Source organism: Oncorhynchus nerka, linkage group LG6 (genome assembly GCF_034236695.1).
Source record: "Oncorhynchus nerka isolate Pitt River linkage group LG6, Oner_Uvic_2.0, whole genome shotgun sequence".
Classification (NCBI taxonomy): Eukaryota; Metazoa; Chordata; class Actinopteri; order Salmoniformes; family Salmonidae; genus Oncorhynchus; species Oncorhynchus nerka.
This window is the reverse complement of record NC_088401.1, coordinates 57,099,451-57,120,748: the sequence shown is the minus strand read 5'-3', so window position 1 is coordinate 57,120,748 and position 21,298 is coordinate 57,099,451. Positions and strand designations below refer to the sequence as shown.

General features: G+C 43.9%; 1 protein-coding gene across 1 annotated transcript in view; it reads right to left on the bottom strand.

Annotated features, from left to right (window-relative positions):
• Positions 1-21,298, bottom strand: part of LOC115130712 (large neutral amino acids transporter small subunit 3-like) — a 33,920-nt gene that overhangs the window by 12,319 nt on the left and 303 nt on the right. The window contains exons 2-5 of the mRNA XM_029662107.2: positions 10,569-10,724; positions 5,219-5,417; positions 3,832-3,887; positions 2,344-2,420 (exon numbers count right to left, since the gene is read on the bottom strand). Coding sequence (XP_029517967.1) covers positions 2,344-2,420; positions 3,832-3,887; positions 5,219-5,417; positions 10,569-10,722 — 486 coding nt within the window. The 5' untranslated portion in view covers positions 10,723-10,724. The remainder of the gene's footprint in view (positions 1-2,343; positions 2,421-3,831; positions 3,888-5,218; positions 5,418-10,568; positions 10,725-21,298) is intronic.

Here is a 21,298-nt window from a genome sequence, read left to right as displayed (position 1 = left end):
TAGTGTTTCTGGGGGTTTCTGTGTGAGGACACACACATGGGGATCAAGGCAGTTCCGTGTTTGTTTTTGGATTTTTCCAGCTGACTAATATCAGCTAGAACAGAGAGAGTAAGATAAGAACTGCGGAAAGAGGGAGAGGGAGGAAGGGGGTTAGAGAGAGGGTGAGTGTGCCCTTGTGTGTTTTGGGTAAAGGTGGGTGTGTGACGAGTCAGGACTTGTGATTGGTGGAGGCACAAGTGGGACAATTTCCATCTGGGAAAAGGCATGTGCAACTCAGGCGCCAAAATACCCACACACACACACTCACACCACGTAAACAATTTCACATCCATAAACACTAAAAGCTACCCTCCCTCAAAACCTGTTGGTGACTAACATCCACTACCTTTCAAACGTTTGGGGTCACTTAGAAATGTCCTTGTTGTCCATGAAAACATACATGAAATTAGTTGCAAAATGAATAGGAAATATAGTCAAGACGTTGACAAGGTTATAAATAATGATTTTTAATTTAAATAATAATTGTGTCCTTCAAACTTTGCTTTCATCAAAGAATCCGACATTTGCAGCAATTACAGCCTTGCAGACCTTTGGCTTCTAGTTGTCAATTTGTTGAGGTAATCTGAAGAGATTTCACCCCATGCTTCCTGAAGCACCTCCCACAAGTTGGATTGGCTTGATTGGCACTTCTTACATACCATACGGTCAAGCTGCTCCTACAACAGCTCAATAGGGTTGAGATCCGGTGACTGTGCTGGCCACTCCATTATAGACAGAATACCAGCTGACTGCTTCTTCCCTAAATAGTTCTTGCATTGTTTGGAGCTGTGCTTTGGGTCATTGTCCTGTTGTAGGAGGAAATTGGCTCCAATTAAGAGCCATCCCACAGGATATGGCATGGCATTGCAAAATGGAGTGATAGCCTTCCTTCTTCAAGATCCCTTTTACCCTGTACAAATCTCCCACTTTACCACCACCAAAGCACCCGCAGACCATCACATTGCCTCCACCATGCTTGACAGATGGTGTCCAGCACTTCTCCAGCATCTTTTCCTTTTCTCTGAGTCTCACAAATGTTCTTCTTTGTGATCCGAACACCTCAAACTTAGATTCGTCTGTCCATAACACATTTTTCCAATCTTCATCTGTCCAGTGTCTGTGTTCTTTTGCCCATCTTAATCTTGTATTTTTATTGGCCAGTCTAAGATATGGCTTTTTCTTTGCAACTTTGCCTAGAAGGCCAGCCTCCCGGAGTCGCCTCTTCACTGTTGACGCTGAGACTGGTGTTTTGCTGATACTATTTAATGAAGCTGCCAGTTGAGGACTTGTGAGGCATCTGTTTCTCAAACTAGTCACTAATGTACTTATCCTTTTGCTCAGTTGTGCACCAAGGCCCCCCAGTCCTCTTTCTATTCTGGTTAGAGCCAGTTTGCGCTGTTCTGTGAAGGGAGTAGTACACAGCGTTGTATGAGATCTTCAGTTTCTTGACAATTTCTCGCATGGAATAGCCTTCTTTTCTCAGAACAAGAATAGACTGACGAGTTTCAGAAGAAAGTTCTTTGTTTCTGGCCATTTTGAGCCTGTAATCGAACCCACAAATGCTGATGCTCCAGATACTCAACAGGTCTAAAGAAGGCCCGTTTTATTGCTTCTTTAATCAGAACAACAGTTTTTAGCTGTGCTAACAATTACAAAATGGTTTTCTAATGATCAATTAGCCTTTTAAAATGATAAACTTGGATTAGCTAACACAACATGCCATTGGAACACAGGAGTGATGGTTGCTGATAATGGGCCTCTGTACGCCTATGTAGATATTCCATTAAAAAGCAGCCGTTTCCAGCTGCAATAGTAATTTACAACATTAACAATGTCTACACTGTATTTCTGATCAATTTGATGTTATTTCACTGGTAAAAAAAAAAATGCTTTTCTTTCAAAAACAAGGACATTTCTAAGTGACCTCAAACATTTGAAAGGTAGTGTATGGTAACACAGGCCTACTGTACAGTAATTATAACACACACACAGGTGGCCAGAGACTAACACAGGCAAGGTAACTCATGTTATATGCCAAACAGGACAAAACGGAATGAAATAGGTTTTTCAGTGACATGGGAAGCCAACAACCAATAATCGAGGTCTTCAAGGACAACCGTGTTTGCTGATTTTTTGATCCGAGGTAAACAGATGTGAGGATTTGCTGTTTTATCAACCACTTGAATAGAGCAAATATTGACTGGTGTGTTTGACAAACTTAGAACAGATGGACTAGAGGTGTCACTAGTCTCTCTCTGTGTGTGTGTGTGTGTGTGTGTGTGTGTGTGTGTGTGTGTGTCTCACCGTGAGGGAGGTGAAGGTCAAGCAGATTCCTCCGAAGCCGTTGAAGGAGAGTGCCAGAAAGATGAGAGCAGAGAGCCCTGGAGAGAGAGAAAATGAGATAGAGGAGGTAAAGAAATAATCCACAAAAAAACAATATTTAGGTATTTATTCATTAGTCCACTGTTGATACAGTCACAAAATGTTTCGCATGTCAGTGTGTTTTAAATATATACCATTTTCAAGTAATGTGACATCATGATGATGACGTGTTTTGCAAGTTACACTTTGCTTCTTGAAAGTCACATTTCTTGAAAACTTGACTGCTGACATGCAAAACATTTTGGGGCAAATGTGGACTAATGAAACAAATCTCAACATATAGTTTGAGTCAATGATTTCTTTAAACACTGTTGACTATGTGTATAAATAAGTGTATAGTCCACAGCAGGGGTCTCCAAACTATTCTAGCATGAGAGCTACTTTAACTAAATCTAACATGTCGCAAGCTACACTTTTTTTTTATAGCATTCAAATAGGCAAGTTCTTTTCCTCTTCTCCCCTGCTACTCTTCCCTGGGTCCTTGGTGTTTTCTGTTAATATACTTGGTAAAATAATGGCTAACAAACAAACTAAGGGGCCCACATAAAATAATGTTTTATATTTTCCTGAATTCAGTTTTCTCTGTTTTATTTTCCTTGTTCTGAGTCCATGCCCATGCTTAAATCACATCAGAAGACTATTTGTGAGGTCTGGGGAAAAAACGAGCAAATTGAATTTATTTTGTGTAATTCCTCAGTGCGCATCTAGCAACAGAGGAATGTGTCAGTCGAGTGATGTTTCTCCTGTTAGGCCTACTGCTGCAGCACGTCATGGCAGAGTTTGCAAACAAATCGCCACTCAATTGATACAAATAATGTAGTTCTGTCAGGTAAGCCTATTTTTCTGTTAACATTTAAAGGGAAAGTTCACCCCGGTGACACTTTGCTTCTTAAAAGTCCAGTATGTTGAAAACTTGACTGCTGACATGGAAAACATTTTGGGACAGTATCAACAGTGGACTAAAATACCAAAATATCATTTTTGAGTAGATTTTCCCTTTAATTGAAAATGTTTTGGGGGAATGTCTTTCTGTCTACCCACAAGACGGTTATCATTAGCATCACTAAATGGCTACACACAAAATAGCTGGCTACGCACACCAAACAGACAGACAGGGGCAATATTGGCGGAAATGAATTGGCAGATATTGTGGCTAACCGGGGTTGGGATAATGCTTTGATTGGATAGTAGCTGGGAGCTTTATGTTTATGACAGTTTGCGATGGAACTTGTGAAAAAAATGCACATACTTTCAGAATTGATTGGCGAGCTACTCATAGGTGGGCTGTGAGCTACTGGTAGCTTGTGCTCGACCTGTTGGAGACTCCTGGTCTACAGGTATCGACAAGTGGCAGCGTGTGTGTGTGTGTGTTTGTGCGTGCCTGTGTTGGGGATAATGTCTGTGACTTACGATGAGGATCGTACGCTGATATTGACATCATGGCACAAGAGAGACCAAAACAAAAACTGCAAAAAAGGAAGTTTCATTTTTAGATGGACATCCAGACCTAAAAAAATACATTATTATACATTCATTAGCAGATAACAACGGTACATTTCAAGCCAAGGAGGGAGATGAGAGAGGTGTACCAGTCAAATCTCTCTCTCTCTATTAGCTTCTTTCTCTCCCTTTTTTGCCGGAAGAGATTCCAACGAGGCAGAGGTTCTCCTCGAGCCATGTGTCTGTCATTACAGCATTCACACACCTCTTTTGTCTGTCACACATTCCTCATTACTCAAACCTCCCCTATGGTAAACCTAAAACACACACATACATTGACACGCATAATTTAAACCAGCGATTCTCACCTGGTGGGAGGTTTTGAATGGGTGACGAATATTCCAGTCTGAATTTAAATGACTCAAACCAGGTATAAAGTGTTTAAAAATGATAATGAACCTTTTTTTCAACCACAGTATTTTCAATATAAAGTTATTAGCAGTGCCATTTAGCAGATTTTGTTGATTTTAGTGAGCTTAACATTCTTCATGGAGAATATGGGCCAAATGGAATTATTGACAATGAAAAAGGTGTGACTGTTGTTCCCTTGTCATATAATTGGTACAATAAATATCAATAAAGCATTAAAAATAGTTTTCCAGATTGCTTTTTGGCCCAAAAAATTACAATGTGAATATTGAATCGCTACTGAGACAACCTGGTTCAATTTGGGTCCCAAGGCAAAATCAGTTGAGAACCACTCCCTTAAACACACACACACACACAAAGACAAACACACACACAAAGACAAACACACACACACACAGCCCCACCCATGTTCACTGAGGAGACAGACTAAATGCCCCTCCACCCGCCCTGGGTATGTGATCTGGCATAATCTGACTTCCTCCGCCGCTCCACCAGTAACATGTACTCTTTCACAGAATAGTGTACGTTAACACCAAGGATAAACGGATATCCCGATATGCCTTGCTCATATGAATATCAAATTATATCCATATCATATTGAATTATCGCTATTGGTACTAACCACTAGTTAATTAACCAATAAGGCACGAAGGGGTGTGGTAAATGGCCAATATACCATGGCTAAGGGCTGTTCATAGGCAACAACGCAACGTAGAGTACATGGATACAGCGTTAGCTGTGTTATATTGGCGATATACCACAAACCCCCGAGGTGCCTTATTGCTATTATAAACTGGTTACCAACGTAATTAGAGCAGGAAAACAAAGTGTTTTGCCATACCCGTGATATTCGGTCTGATATACCACGGTTGTCAGCCAATCAGCATTCAGGGCTTGAACCACTCAGTTTATAATGTTATATAATTACCTGCCGAGAAGGCGTAGTGGGCGCGGGCCGTACTTGTCCATGAGGATGCCCAGGGGCAGGGTGGCAGCGCTGAGGAGGAAGGAGCCGATGGTGAAGCCCAGGTTGAGCATCTCCTCCTGGTCCACACAGCTCACCCAGATACCACTCTCCCAGGAAGTCAGGTTGCCCATCACCAGCAAGTGGGCCATAGTGTCGTTGTCTATGGGAGAGATGGAAAGGTTACCGCTCATCCCTGATAGCAGTTTATGCTGAGGAAGAGTGTATGCGTCCATGAGGAACAGCATGCATTAGTGGAGGCTGCTGAGGGGAGGACGGCTCATAATAATGTCTGGAATAGAGCAGCATCAAACCATGTGTTTGATGTATTTGATACCATTCCACTCCAGCTATTACCACGAGCCCGTCCTCCCCAATTGAGGTGCCACCAACATCCTGTGGCGTGCATTCGGAAAGTATTCAGACCCCTTGACTTTTTCCACATTTTGTTACGTTATAGACTTATTCTAAAATGGATACATTTTTTCTTCTTCTCATTAATACATGTACAAAAATGTCTAAAAACCTGTTTTCACTTTGTCATTATGGGGTATTGTGTGTAGATTAAAAATAAAAATAAACCTTACTTACATAAGTTTTGAGACCTTTGCTATGAGACTTGAAATTGAGCTCAGGTGCATCCCATTTCCATTGATCATCCTTGAGATGTTTCTGCAAATTGATCGGAGTTCATCTGTGGTAAATTCAATTGATTGGACATTCCAGAAGGACAACCCTCTCTGCAGCACTCCACCAATCAGGCCTTTATGGTAGAGTGGCCAGACGGAAGCCACTCCTCAGTAAAAGGTACATGACAGCCCGCTTGGAGTTTGCCAAAAGACACCTTAAGACTCTCAGACCATGAGAAACAAGATTCTCTGGTTTGATAAAACCAAGATTGAATTATTTGGCCTGAATGCCAAGCGTCAAGTCTGGAGGAAACCTGGCACCATCCCTACGGTGAAGCATGGTGGTGGCAGCATCATGTTGCTTCAGCAGCAAGGACCTGGAGACTAGGAGACAGGATCGAGGGAAAGATGAACAGAGCAAAGTACAGAGAGATCCTTGATGAAAACCTTCTCCAGAGCGCTCAGGACCTCAGACTTGGCCGAAGGTTCACCTTCCAACAGGACAACAACCCTAAGCACACAGCCAAGTCAACGCAGGCGTGGCTTTGGGACAAGCCTCGGGAATGTCCTTGAGTGGCCCAGGCACTTGAACCCAAATATCTGTCCAACCTGACAGAGCTTGAGAGGATATACAGAGAAGAATGGGAGAAACTCCCCAAGTACAGGTGTGCCAAGCTTGTAATATCTATCCAAGACTTGAGGCTGTAATCCCTGCCAAAGGTGCTTCAACAAAGCACTGAGTAAAGGGCCTGAATACTTATGTAGATGTGATATTTCAGTTTTATTTTTGTAATACATTTGCAAACATTTCTAAAAACCTGTTTTTGCTTTGCCATTATGGGGTATTGCGTGTAGATTGATAAGGGGAAAAAACAATTTGATCAATTTTAGAATAAGGCTGTAACGTAACAAAATGTGGAAAAAGTCAAGGGGTCTGAATACTTTTCGAATGCACTGGATGTCTTCCTCCTCTGTGTATATAAGTCTCCCTCCTCTGATAGTGTATGTTTGTGTATCTGGGTTTCCATTAGGAAAATGTTGCGCTGGACATTTGACTGGCAACATTTTAATTTACCCGTCATTTAAGAAATGTATCTATTGGTTGCGTAACCTGATTAGGGCGTCCACCCACGGTTGTCAGAATGACAGAAATCACATTTAGTTTATGGTAAATGATCTTAACAGAACATGCAACTCGGATGCAACAGCATCTGTCATTCTTACCGAATTCCGATGTTAGAATACATAGGCGGCACTTCCATAAGGCTATGGGAAGTAAATTGAACGAAATAGCCAAAATTATACAGCCTAATTCGCTTACTCCTGTCGATACATAAATAAATAAATAATTTAAAATAGGCTACTAGATCAGAAAGAATGATTTGGCCAAAGAGGATTAGATTGTTTTAAATCTCATAGCCTAGAGTTGGAAGGGTCCGCAATTTGGGCAGGGCGCGTGGCAAATACCAAATAGATTAATAGGTAAGTAAAAAATAAGAAATAAAAGTAAAAAAATTATTCAAGAGCAGCAGTAAAATAACAATAGCGAGGCTATATACAGGGGGTACCGGTACAGAGTCAATGTGCGGGGTCACATGTTGGTCGAGGAGGTAATTGAGGTAATGTGTACATGTAGGTAGATTTAAAGTGACTATGCATAGATAATAAACAGAGAATAGCAGCAGCGTCAAAGAGGGGGGGAGCAGTGCAAATAGTCTGGGTGCCATTTAATTACCTGTTTAGGAGTCTTATGGCTTGGGGGTCAAAGCTGTTGAGAAGCCTTTTGGACCTAGACTTGGCGCTCCGGTACCACTTGCCATGTAGTGGCAGAGAGAACAGTCTATGACTAGGGTGGCCTGTGTAGTGCCTTGCGGTCGGAGGCCGAGCAGTTTCCATAACAGGCAGTGATGCGACCAGTCAGGATGCTCTCGATGGTGCAGCTGTAGAACTTTTTGAGCATCTGAGGACCCATGCCAAATCATTTCAGTCTCCTGAGGGGGAGTATGTTTTGTCGTGCCCTCTTCATTACTGTCTTGGTGTGCTTGGACCATGATAGTTTGTTGGTGATGTGGACACCAAGGCACTTGAATCTCTCAACCTGCTCCACTACAGCCCCGTTGATGAGAATGGGAGCGTGCTCGGTCCTCCTTTTCCTGTAGTCCACAATCATCTCCTTTGTCTTGATCACATTGAGGGAGTTGTTGTTGTCCTGGCACCACCCGGCCAGGTCTCTGACCTCCTCTCTTTAGGCCGTCTCATTGTTGTCCGTGATCAGGCCTACCACTGTTGTGTCATCAGCAAACTTAATGATGATGTTGGAGTCGTCCCTGACCATGCAGTCATGAGTGAACAGGGAGTACAAGAGGGGACTGAGCACGCACCCCTGAGGGGCCACCGTGTTGAGGATCAGCGTGGTGGATGTGTTGTTATCTACCCTTACCACCTGGGGGCGGCCCGTCAGGAAATCCAGGATCAAGTTGAGGAGGGAAGTGTTTAGTCCCAGGGTCCTGAGCTTTGTGATGAGCTTTGAGGGCACTATGGTGTTGAACGCTGAGCTATAGTCAATGAATAGCATTCTCACATAGGTGTTCCTTTTTGTACAGGTGGGAAAGGGCAGTGTGGAGTGCAGTAGAGATTGCATCATCTGTGGATCTGTTGGGGCGGTATGATAATTGGAGTGTGTCTAGGCCTAGGGTTTCTGGGATAATGGTGTGGACCAGCCTTTCAAAGCACTTCATGGCTACAGACCTGAGTGCTACGGGTCGGCAGTCATTTAGGCAGGTTACTTTAGTGTTCTTGGGCACATGGACTATAGTGTTCTGCTTGAAACATGTTGGTATTACAGACTCAGACAGGTAGAGGTTGAAAATGTCAGTTAAGACACTTGCCAGTTGGTCAGCGCATGCTCGGAATGCACGTCCTGGTAATCCGTCTGGCCCTGCTGCCTTGTGAATGTTGACCTGTTTAAAGGTCTTACTCACATCGGCTACGGAAAGTGTAATCACACAGTCGTTCGGAACAGCTGATGCTCTCATGCATGTTTCAGTGTTACTTGCCTCGACGCAAGCATAGAAGTAATTTAGCTTGTCTGGTAGGCTCGTGTCACTGGACAGCTCGCGGCTGTGTTTCCCTTTTTAGTCTGGAATAGTTTGCAAGCCCTGCCACAACCGAGAGTGTCGTAGCTGGTGTAGTACGTTTCGATCTTAGTCCTGTATTGATGCTTTATCCTGTTTGATGGCTTGTCTGAGGGCATAGCAGGATTTCTTATAAGCTTCCGGGTTAGAGTCCGGCACCTTGAAAGCAGCAGCTCTACCCTTTAGCTCAGTGCGGATGTTGCCTGTAATCCATGGCTTCTGGTCGGGGTATGTACGTACAGTCACTGTGGGGACGACGTCATTGATCCACTTATTGATAAAGCCAGTGACTGATGTGGTGTACTCCTCAATGCCATCGGAAGAATCCCGCAACAAATTCCAGTCTGTGCTAGCAAAACAGTCCTGTAGCTTAGCATCTGCTTCATCTGACCACTTTTTTATTGACCGAGTCACTGGTGCTTCCTGCTTTTGTTTTTGTTTGTAAGCAGGAATCAGGAGGATCGAATTATGGTCAGATTTGCCAAATGGAGGGTGAGGAAGAGCTTAATATGCATCTCTATGTGTGGAGTAAAGGTGGGCTCGAGTTTTTTTCCCTCTTGTTGCACATTTAACATGCTGGTAGAAATTAGGTTAAACAGATTTAAGTTTCCCTGCATTAAAGTCCCCGGCCACTAAGTCTATAAAATAATTGCTCCTGCACAGTTTGGTTGGAGTTTGGCTAGGCTACTTTGAAGTAAAATGTTCAGGTTTCAAACTACATACCACCTGTAGTTCATTGCAAAGTGGTGTGTAACACAGTGAAGCCTGCCTAGTTGCCCATTGTCACACTCGTTGAAATGATTGGACCAAAGCGCAGCGTGCGTAGAGTACCACATATTTTAATTAACCGAAACTCACCAAACCAAACAAAACAAACAAACAAACAAACAAACAAACAAACAAACAAACAAACAAACAAACAAACAAGTACAACCGAACCACTACTGGTGTGCACACAGGCAACTAACTGTAGACAAGATCCCACAAATCACAAATGAGGAAATGGCTACCTAAATATGATCCCCAATCAGAGACAACGATAAACAGCTGCCTCTGATTGGGAACCATATCTGGCCACCATAGAAATACAAATTCACCTAGATGACCCACCCTAGTCACTATCACGCCTCAACCAACATAGAGAATAAACAGCTTTCTATGGTCAGGGCGTGACACCTATGCACTTGAATGGTGAATAGGAAGCACGCTTCAATTACCAGCTAAGAAAAGGTAGCTCTTTTTAATCATGGCCATCGTTAAAAAAAAATGTTATACATGTGATTGCCTTTAGAATCGTTGCACAATGATTGGGCTTATTAAAGCACGTTTCCCTACAGCAGCAACACACGTCTGTTTAAACTGTATCAGCAGCTCTTGCGCTACACCCACTGGTATCTCAATCAATTAATAGGCTAAAATGCATTATTTCTCAATGGGATTTTTTCCCCAGACAATTGGCTGGCTGCAATTATATTTATTGGCTTTTCATTTTTTTTTATCGGCCAAAAGCCGGCTATTACCGGCTAACGGAAACCCTGGTGTATATCCTACCTGAGCAGAGGTGTGAGTAGAAGCCCTCGCCCTTCAGCATGAGGAGGAGGGAGCCCCATCCCAGCAGCACGGCAGAACACAGCAGGTTCTCCAACACCGCCGTCACAGCCATCCACCAGCGCCTACTATAGGCCTGAAGGAGAGAGGGCGCCATTGCTGCTCGGAGAGAGAAAAAATGCAGAGAAAGAGAGTGTGTGAGAAAGTAGAAAAGTGGAGAGAGCGAGAGAGAGAGTTTAATCAATACATGTAGATGTTACAGCCAACAGTACAGTATTAGACTACACATTTCCAGCTATAGGCCAGCATGTCACTTTGACAAGGGGACACTGGCTAGGATCCAGTGAGTCACTTCTCTGGAATCAGAAAGAGTTCAAAAAACAGAACAGCTCTGACCAAACTAGGTCATGGGACATCACCCACCAAACCCCCTTGTCCCTTTTCAGAATAAATAGCAGTTTTAGTTCAAACCAGGAGGAGACACCAGTCTGCCTCTACCACACACATACACACACAACAGAAGACAGGTGACCTCAGTCTCTGACATGACCAAAAGCTAATATCAAATAGCCAACTGTCCGGTCATGATCGCCTTAACAAACTTGTAAAAAAGGACTAAGCGAGCAGCTGAGAGAGAAAACGACAGTGCAGTGAAAGAGGGGGAAGTGGGAAATATAAGAGTGAGGGGTGGTGTCTGTGTCAGTGGATTTGAGTTAGCCTAAGTGGGGGAGGGGGGGGGGTTGACAGATGTGAACAGGATATCCATTCAACAGACTTTATGAGGGGGTCCTGTCTGTGACTGTGTAGTCTGGGCATGTGTGTCTGAAGGACATACAGAGAGTGTTTTATTGAGAGATGGCTGAGAGGGAGAATGGTGTGTGTGGGGGAAGAAAGAGAGGGAGTGTGTGTGACTGTGTGTAATGGGATTAGGCATAGTCCAGCGCACTCCTTTGTGCCAAGAAAGTATCTGAAGAGGGGTATTTCTCTTGTAACTGACACCCCATGCTGGACACACAATCACACACACGGCTCCCTTAACCCTCTCAACAATGAGAAACATCTTTAAAGGCACTTAGCAACTTATGTCTGTAAATGTGTTCTATCTGTGATTACGAGGGAATAGAAGACATTGACTGGCAGCGACAATAACACTCCACAAACAACAATGGTCCTGCCGTACATACAGCTGAAGTCTGAAGTTTACATACACCTTAGCCAAATACATTTGAACTTAAGTTTTTCACAATTCCTGACATTTAATCCTAGTAAAAATTCCCTGTTTTAGGTCAGTTAGAATCACCACTTTATTGTAAGAATGTGAATTTTTTATTTATTTCACCTTTATTTAACCAGGTAGGCTAGTTGAGAACAAGTTCTCATTTACAACTGCGACCTGGCCAAGATAAAGCATAGCAGTGTGAACAGATAACACAGAGTTACACATGGAGTAAACAATTAACAAGTCAATAACACAGTAGAAAAAAAATGGGCAGTCTATATACAATGTGTGCAAAAGGCATGAGGAGGTAGGCGAATAATACAATTTTGCAGATTAACACTGGGGTGATAAATGATCAGATGGTCATGTACAGGTAGAGATATTGGTGTGCAAAAGAGCAGAAAAGTAAATAAATAAATACAATTTAAAAAAAACAGTATAAAAACAGTATGGGAATGAGGTAGGTGAAAATGGGTGGGCTATTTACCAATAGACTATGTACAGCTGCAGCGATCGGTTAGCTGCTCGGATAGCTGATGTTTGAAGTTGGTGAGGGAGATAAAAGTCTCCAACTTCAGCGATTTTTGCAGTTCGTTCCAGTCACAGGCAGCAGAGTACTGGAACGAAAGGCGGCCAAATGAGGTGTTGGCTTTAGGGATGATCAGTGAGATACACCTGCTGGAGCGTGTGCTACGGATGGGTGTTGCCATCGTGACCAGTGAACTGAGATAAGGCGGAGCTTTACCTAGCATGGACTTGTAGATGACCTGGAGCCAGTGGGTCTGGCGACGAATATGTAGCGAGGGCCAGCCGACTAGAGCATACAAGTCGCAGTGGTGGGTGGTATAAGGTGCTTTGGTGACAAAACGGATGGCACTATGATAGACTGCATCCAGTTTGCTGAGTAGAGTGTTGGAAGCCATTTTGTAGATGACATCGCCGAAATCGAGGATCGGTAGGATAGTCAGTTTTACTAGGGTAAGCTTGGCGGCGTGAGTGAAGGAGGCTTTGTTGCGGAATAGAAAGCCGACTCTTGATTTGATTTTCGATTGGAGATGTTTGATGTGAGTCTGGAAGGAGAGTTTGCAGTCTAGCCAGACACCTAGGTACTTATAGATGTCCACATATTCAAGGTCGGAACCATCCAGGGTGGTGATGCTAGTCGGGCATGCGGGTGCAGGCAGCGATCGGTTGAAAAGCATGCATTTGGTTTTACTCGCGTTTAAGAGCAGTTGGAGGCCACGGAAGGAGTGCTGTATGGCATTGAAGCTCGTTTGGAGGTTAGATAGCACAGTGTCCAATGACGGGCCGAAAGTATATAGAATGGTGTCGTCTGCGTAGAGGTGGATCAGGGAATCGCCCGCAGCAAGAGCAACATCATTGATATATACAGAGAAAAGAGTCGGCCCGAGAATTGAACCCTGTGGCACCCCATAGAGACTGCCAGAGGACCGGACAGCATGCCCTCCGATTTGACACACTGAACTCTGTCTGCAAAGTAATTGGTGAACCAGGCAAGGCAGTCATCCGAGAAACCGAGGCTATTGAGTCTGCCGATAAGAATATGATGATTGACAGAGTCGAAAGCCTTGGCGAGGTCGATGAAGACGGCTGCACAGTACTGTCTTTTATCGATGGCGGTTATGATATCGTTTAGTACCTTGAGCGTGGCTGAGGTGCACCCGTGACCGGCTCGAAACCAGATTGCACAGCGGAGAAGGTACGGTGGGATTCGAGATGGTCAGTGACCTGTTTGTTGACTTGGCTTTCGAAGACCTTAGATAGGCAGGGCAGGATGGATATAGGTCTATAGCAGTTTGGGTCCAGGGTGTCTCCCCCTTTGAAGAGGGGGATGACTGCGGCAGCTTTCCAATCCTTGGGGATCTCAGACGATATGAAAGAGAGGTTGAACAGGCTGGTAATAGGGGTTGCGACAATGGCGGCAGATAGTTTCAGAAATAGAGGGTCCAGATTGTCAAGCCCAGCTGATTTGTACGGGTCTAGGTTTTGCAGCTCTTTCAGAACATCTGCTATCTGGATTTGGGTAAAGGAGAACCTGGAGAGGCTTGTGCGAGGAGCTGCGGGGGGGGGGCGGAGCTGTTGGCCGAGGTTGGAGTAGCCAGGCGGAAGGTCAGAACTATTATTCAGAAATGTCAGAATAATAGTAGAGAGAATGATTTATTTCAGCTTTTATTTCTTTCATCACATTCCCAGTGGTTCAGAAGTTTACATAAACTCAATTAGTATTTGGTAGCATTGCCTTTAAATTGGGTAGTAGGTTGGTGGTCTGTTGATATCCCTCTAGTGGTGTGTGGGATGTGCTTTTGCAAAGTGGGTGGGGTTATATCCTGCCTGTTTGGCCCTGTCTGGGGTTATCATCGGACAGGGCCACAGTGCCTCCCGACCCCTCCTGTCTCAACCTCCAGTATTGGTTTATGTGTCGGGGGGCTAGGGCCAGTCTGTTATATCTGGAGTATTTCTCCTGTCTCATCCGGTGTCCTGTGTGAATTTAAGTATGCTCCCTCTAATTCTTTCTCTTTTTCTCTCTTTTTCTCTCTCTCTCTCTTCTCTCGGAGGACCTGAGTCCTATAGGACCATGCCTCAGGACTACCTGGCCTGATGACTCCTTGCTGTCCTCAGTCCACCTGGTCATGCTGCTGCTCCAGTTTAAACTGTTCTGCCTGTGGCTATGGAACCCTGACCTGTTCACTGGATGTGCTACCTTGTCCCGGACCTGCTGTTTTGGACCCTCTCTCTACCCTACCTGCTGTCTGTAACTCTGAATGATCGTCTATGAAAAGCCAACTGACATTTACTCCTGAGGTGCTGATGTGTTGCACCCTCTACAGCCACTGTGATTATTATTATCTGACCCTGCAGGTAATCCATGAACGTTTAAACATCTTGGCCATGATCTGTTGCAATCTCCACCCGGCACAGCCAGAAGAGGACTGGCCACCCCTCATAGCCTGGTTCCTCTCTAGGTTTCTTCCTAGGTTCTGACCTTTCTAGGGAGTTTTTCCTAGCCACCGTGCTTCTACACCTGCATTGCTTGCTGTTTGGGGTTTTAGGCTGGGTTTCTGTACAGCACTTTGAGATATCCGCTGATGTAAGAAGGGTTTTATAAATACATTTGATTGAATGATGGTATGTATCAGATAAGTATAGGACCTAGTATCTACAGCACTGTCACATGAATTGGACTTCCAGGGAATCCCCTCCACACACATACCGGTAGGACTACAGACAAAAAGCCTGGAAAAGCTCAATGTGCTATATTAGATAAGAATGAGATGTATCTCCGTGTGTGCAAACTGAGTTATACATGTCTGTCTCTTACTTTCCCTCCTCTGCCTATCTCTCACCTCACAAGATTTCCCACCTCTTTTTCCCCCCACGTGCTGTTATCACTCCTTCCTTCCCCTTGGTCTTGAGTGGGTCGTTCGTCGTTAGAAAGAGGAGAAGGGTGACTGTCGTGGTGTAGGAAATGCAGACCTTTTCTTGATGGTGCACTACTCAAAAATAAAACGTCTAAATTCTATCCCCTTGCCTTTGATTTAACTTCACCATTCAACAAATGAATTCAACACATGGCTGAAAGACCGGTTGACACTCAACTGAAAGACTACTGTACAACCCTATCCTAGCTAGGATACAGCTGAATGATGCAATGCTGTAACTAACTTCTACCTGATATTTACTCAGCTCTGGACAAGGCTGTGTAGGTCAGAGGTTTGAAAATGTGTGGTAGCCTATTACAAAGCGTTATGAAATGGATATTATTACAGAGCATTTTTAAAACGAATTCTCTTTAGTTATAACAAGTGAGGCCATGTATTTGATTATTGTGACTCATCGCGTGAATCAATTTGGCTCTCTCCCGCTCTCTCTAGTTGGGTTTACCAACCTCCACGGGCTGGACAACAGGACAACATGTCAGGGAAAACACTTTACTTTCAGTTCTCATTCAAAAAACAAAGCAGTAATGTAAAAATACTTTAAAGTACTACTTAAGTCATTTTTGGGGGTATCTATACTTTACTATTTATATTTTTGACAACTTTTACTTCACTACATTCCTACAGAAAATAATGTACTTTTTACTCCATACATTTTCCCTGACACCCAAAAGTACTTGTTACATTTTGAGTGCTTAGGAAGACAGGAAAATGTTCCAATTCACGCACTTATCAAGAGAACATCCCTGGTCATCCCTACTGCCTCTTATCTGGCAGACTCACTCAGTAAGTACAAATGCTTAGTTTGTAAATGATGTCTGAGTTTTGGAGAGTGCCCCTGGCTATCCGTACATTTAAAAAACAAGACAATCATGCCGTGTGGTTTGCTTAATATAAGGAATGTGAAATGATGTGTACTTCTGCTTTTGATACTTAAGTATAATAAATAACCAAATATGTTTAGACTTTTACTCAAGTAGTATTTCACTGGGTAACTTTCACTTTTACTTGAGTAATTTTCTATGAAGGTGTGTCACGCCCTGACCTTAGAGAACCTTTTATTTCTCTATTTTGATTAGGTCAGGGTGTGACTAGGGTGGGTAGTCTAGTTTTTTCTTTTCTATGTTGGCCTGGTATGGTTCCCAATCAAAGGCAGCTGTCTATCGTTGACTCTGATTGGGGATCATATTTAGGCAGCCTTTTCCCACCTGTTGTTTGTGGGATCTTGATTTTGTATTGTTGCTTTTTAGTCCTACAAAGCTGTACGTTTCGTTTGTTCCTCTTTCTTGTTTTGTGCCGGTTATCATAAATAAAAATGATTAACCTACCCCACGCTGCATCTTGGTCCGACTATCCTTCCAACAACGATCGTTACAGAAGATCCCACCACCCACGGACCAAGCAGCGTGCCCAGGAGGAGCAGGGATCCTGGGCCTGGGAGGAAAGCCAGGAGTGGAGGACATCCTGGACGTGGGACGAGATTATGGCAGGAGACAGAAGCCTGCCATGGAAGCAGGCGGAGGCAGCGAAGGAGCAACAACAACGACACCGGGGTTCGCGGCCACGACGGAAGCCCGAGAGTGGTGGTTGGCGGAGCCAAGGTGGGAACCAGAACCAACTCCCTGTACTCACTGTGTGGAGTTGGTCACGTTCAGGTGCCATGTTTTCCAGTTCTACGCACCGTGTCTCCAGTGCGCCTCCGCGGTCCAGTACGATCCACGGTCCGGTTCCTCCGGCGACGATCTATGGGCCGGAGCTTCTGGCGACGATCCACGGTCCAGTACCTCCGGCGACGATCCACGGTCCAGAGTCCCCGGCGACGATCCACGGTCCAGTACCTCCGGCGACGATCCACGGTCCAGAGTCCCCGGCGACGGTCCATGGTCCGGAGCCTCCGACGACAATCTATGGGCCGGAGCTTTCGGCGACGATCCACGGTCCGGTTCCTCCGGTGACGATCCACGGTCCGGAGTCCCCGGCAACGATCCATGGTCCGGAGTCCCCGGCGACGATCCACGGTCCGGAGCCTCCGACGACGATCCACGGTCCGGAGCCTCCGGCGACGATCCATGGTCCGGAGCCTCCAACGACAATCTATGGGCCGGAGCTTCCAGCGACGATCCACGGTCCGGTTCCTCCGGCGACGATCCATGGTCCGGAGCCTCCAACGATAATCTATGGGCCGGAGCTTCCGGCGACGATCCACGGTCCGGTTCCTCCGGCGACGATCCACGGTCCGGAGTCCCCGGCGACGATCCACGGTCCGGAGCCTCCGAAGACAAGCTATGGGCCGGAGCTTCCAGCGACGATCCACGGTCCGGTTCCTCCGGCGACAATCCACGGTCCGGAGCCCCCGGCGACAATCCACGGTCCGGAGCCTCCGACGATGATCCACGGTCCGGCGGTGATCCCCGCACCAGAGGCGCCACCGAAGCTGGCGGATCCGCGAGTGGAGTGTGGTCTACGTCCCGCACCGGAGCCGCCACAGAGGCTAGATGCCCACCCGGACCCTCGCCAATAGAGTTAGTTTTTGCGGCCGGAGCTTTGGGGGTTAGGTCAGGGTGTGACTAGGGTGGGTAGTCTAGTTTTTTCTTTTCTATGTTGGCCTGGTATGGTTCCCAATCAGAGGCAGCTGTCTATCGTTGTCTCTGATTGGGGATCATATTTAGCCAGCCTTTTCCCACCTGTTGTTTGTGGGATCTTGATTTTGTATTGTTGCTTTTTAGCCCTACAAAGCTGTACGTTTCGTTTGTTCCTCTTTCTTGTTTTGTGCCAGTTATCATAAATCAAAATGATTAACCTACCCCACGCTGCATCTTGGTCCGACCATCCTTCCAACAACCATCGTTACAAGGTGTCTCTACTTTTACTCAAGTATGAAAATGTGATACTCTTTCCACCACTGTTAGGAAGGAAGTTAACTCTTGCTGACCTTTATTATTTATTTAACTAGGCAAGTCAGTTAAGAACCAAATCTTATTTGCAATGACGGCCTACCCCGGGCAAACCTGAACGACGCTGGGCCAATTGCACACTATGGGACTCTATATGTATATATATATATATATATGTATTCATATATTATTGTTCTTTCAAATGCAGGGTTTTTTTCTGCATAGAAAAGTATTGTTTTTTTTCGTGCCGCCTATGTCCAAACAGTAAAAATAAATCAACATTTTTGGTTTTAAATGTGCAGAAATCGCTCCACCATTTCCTGGTTGCTGAAATTCTAATAGTTCACCTAATCTCCGTTTATGTGGTTAAAACTAGCAGGTAAAGTGTAGAAAATCATTCTACCTTTTAATTAGGGCCGTGGTCCCGTGGTGGGAACATCAATCAGCGGAAATGTTCAAGTGCGCCACCTATAGTTTTTGATAAAACTCAAACTTTCATTAAAATGCACATACAATGTACTGAATTAAAGCTACACTCGTTGTGAATCTATCCACCAAGTCAGATTTGTAAAATGCTTTTCGGCAAAAGCATGAGAAGCTATTATCTGATAGCATGTATCCCCCAAAATACTGCAACGTCACCTAACGACAGATTTTGCGATAGCCGGGGGCTACTCAAAACGCAGAAATAAAATATAAAACATTCATTACCTTTGACGAGCTTCTTTCTTGGCACTCCTAGATGTCCCATAAACATCATTTTGGGTCTTTTTTTCGATTAAATCGGTCCATATATAGCCTAGATATCGATCTATGAAGACTGTGTGAACAACAGAAAAAAATAGCGTTTTATAACGTAACGTCATTTTTTTAAATTAAAAAAGTCGACGATAAACTTTCACAAAACACTTCGAAATACTTTTGTAATACAACTTTAGGTATTAGTACACGTTAATAAGCGATAAAATTGATCACGAGGCGATGTAAATTCTATAGGTGTCCGTCTGGAAATAATGTCCGGATAAATCTCAACCAAAACATCCTGTCGGAGACCGGAGGAAATCGGCTCCCTTGTTTCGGTTTGACCAAGAAACAAAGCCGAAGCAAATGACAAGACTCTAGACATCGTGTGGAAGCAGTAGGTATTGCAACCTCGACCTCATTTAATCTGGGTCACCTTTAACAATTCTTGGAAGTGGCGCATGGATATTTTTTTCCATTTTCAGTGATCAGATTTTCCTGCACTTTTCGATGAAACGCACGTTCTGTTATAGTCACAGCCGTGATTTAACCAGTTTTAGAAACGTCTGAGTGTTTTCTATCCACACATACTAATCATATGCATATACTATATTCCTGGAATGAATAGCAGGGCGCTGAAATGTTGCGCGATTTTTAACAAAAAGCTGCGAAAATTCGCAGCTTCCCTAAGAGGTTTTAAACCGCTGTGAAATTATTTTTAATTTCCAGAAATATGGCATTTTCAGCTGTTTAAAACTGGTGTACAAAACCGAAAGTTAAGGATGGGAAGCATAGAAATAGCGCACATAGAACTTGCTTTCAATGAGAATGACAGATCTATAACTCACTTTCTATGTACATGTGGTCATAGCCCCAAAATTACATACTGCAGCTTTAAAACCAGACCTAAATAATATAGAAAAGATAATGGATCTATATATATTTTTAAAATATTATCTTTGAGAACTATTACCAAAATAAAAGCCAAACTGTCGGGGAGAATCAAAAAAAAAAAATATTTAAAAAAATATGCATTCAGGAGTTTTGTCATGGCATGGGGCCCCCATTGATTTTGAGTCACTCAGAAAGCACATGCCATCGCTAAATGTGTAGATTAGCAGGAAATCAGCTTTAAAACTGAAACATTTTCTCTCAACCCCATGGAAACATTTTCAGAATTGCTTTAAAACAGCATATTTCATTGCTAAAATGTGTCGAATTGCAGGAAATCGTCTTTAAAACAGCTATATTTTGTCACTGCAAACAACAGGAGGGTCTCTAAAATGTTCGATATTGGCCACGCCCCCCACCTGAAGCCTGAAATGAACATAAAACATGAGGCTCCAGAACCAAGTTAAATGTTATACATCTCTATCACATTAGCTAGATATGTAAATTAGTTAGCTAGTTTGAGTGCCCCCAAAAAAAAAAATCACACTGGCTGTATTGCCCAATCCAATGTGGACGAAAGTAGCGACCAGCGACGGTCATTTCCGAAATAGCTAGCTAGCTTTAAAGTAGTGATGCCATTCAGAGTCTCTTCGATGAGCTGGCTCATTTGTCAAAGTTCATGTAAAAGAACCGGCTCACGTTCAAATACATGTTTAACAGGCCAAATTATGTATTTTTGTATACACTGGGGGAAAAAACAGTGTGGACCTGATTGATGCGCTCTCCCCAGTATGTATTGTTTCTGCAGTGAGGATTCGTCCTCTTTAGATAATAATTGTTTAACCTATGTCCAGAAAAACGTTTTTGAGCAAAAACAAAAAAGACCAGTAGTACCAGTAAGCAAATCAGGGAGACAAAATGAACGGCTCTTTCACCGATGCGATTCGCGACGTGCGCCAAAAAGATCCGTTCAAAAATAACCATTCGTTCGCAAAAACAATGGTTTTCAGCCACAGGACAAGCTACCTGCCTGTCGTTGGCGCGTCAGAACGCTCCGTGGTCGTCACGCTCGTTACTGTGAACTCAGACTTCGAATTTTCATTATACTATGTGTGACTTGCACCCCGTTGTCCTTATATAATGTGTATTTTATAGTTGAATTTTGAATTGTTTTAAATTCCAAAGGGCCAGCAGGTCAAACGAACGACGAAAATGAACGAGTCACTCGGAAAAATGAATAATGACCCTCGTGTCAGTAAAAAGAGTCATTCAAAAAGAACGAATGAATCGCAAACTGAACATCACTACTAAAATACAGTCCTGCCCTAATTAACCGCCATATTTATTGTCATCAAAACAAACAACAACAAGAAAATATAACATAACAAATCGATTATTATCATTGCAATAACGCATTAAAAAGCACATATATCTCTGAAAGTAACTAAAACACCATCTATTCGTCATCTGGTGCTTGCCTTTGTGGGTATATTTGGCACTTACTAGCTTTTAGTGTCATTTTTAGATACA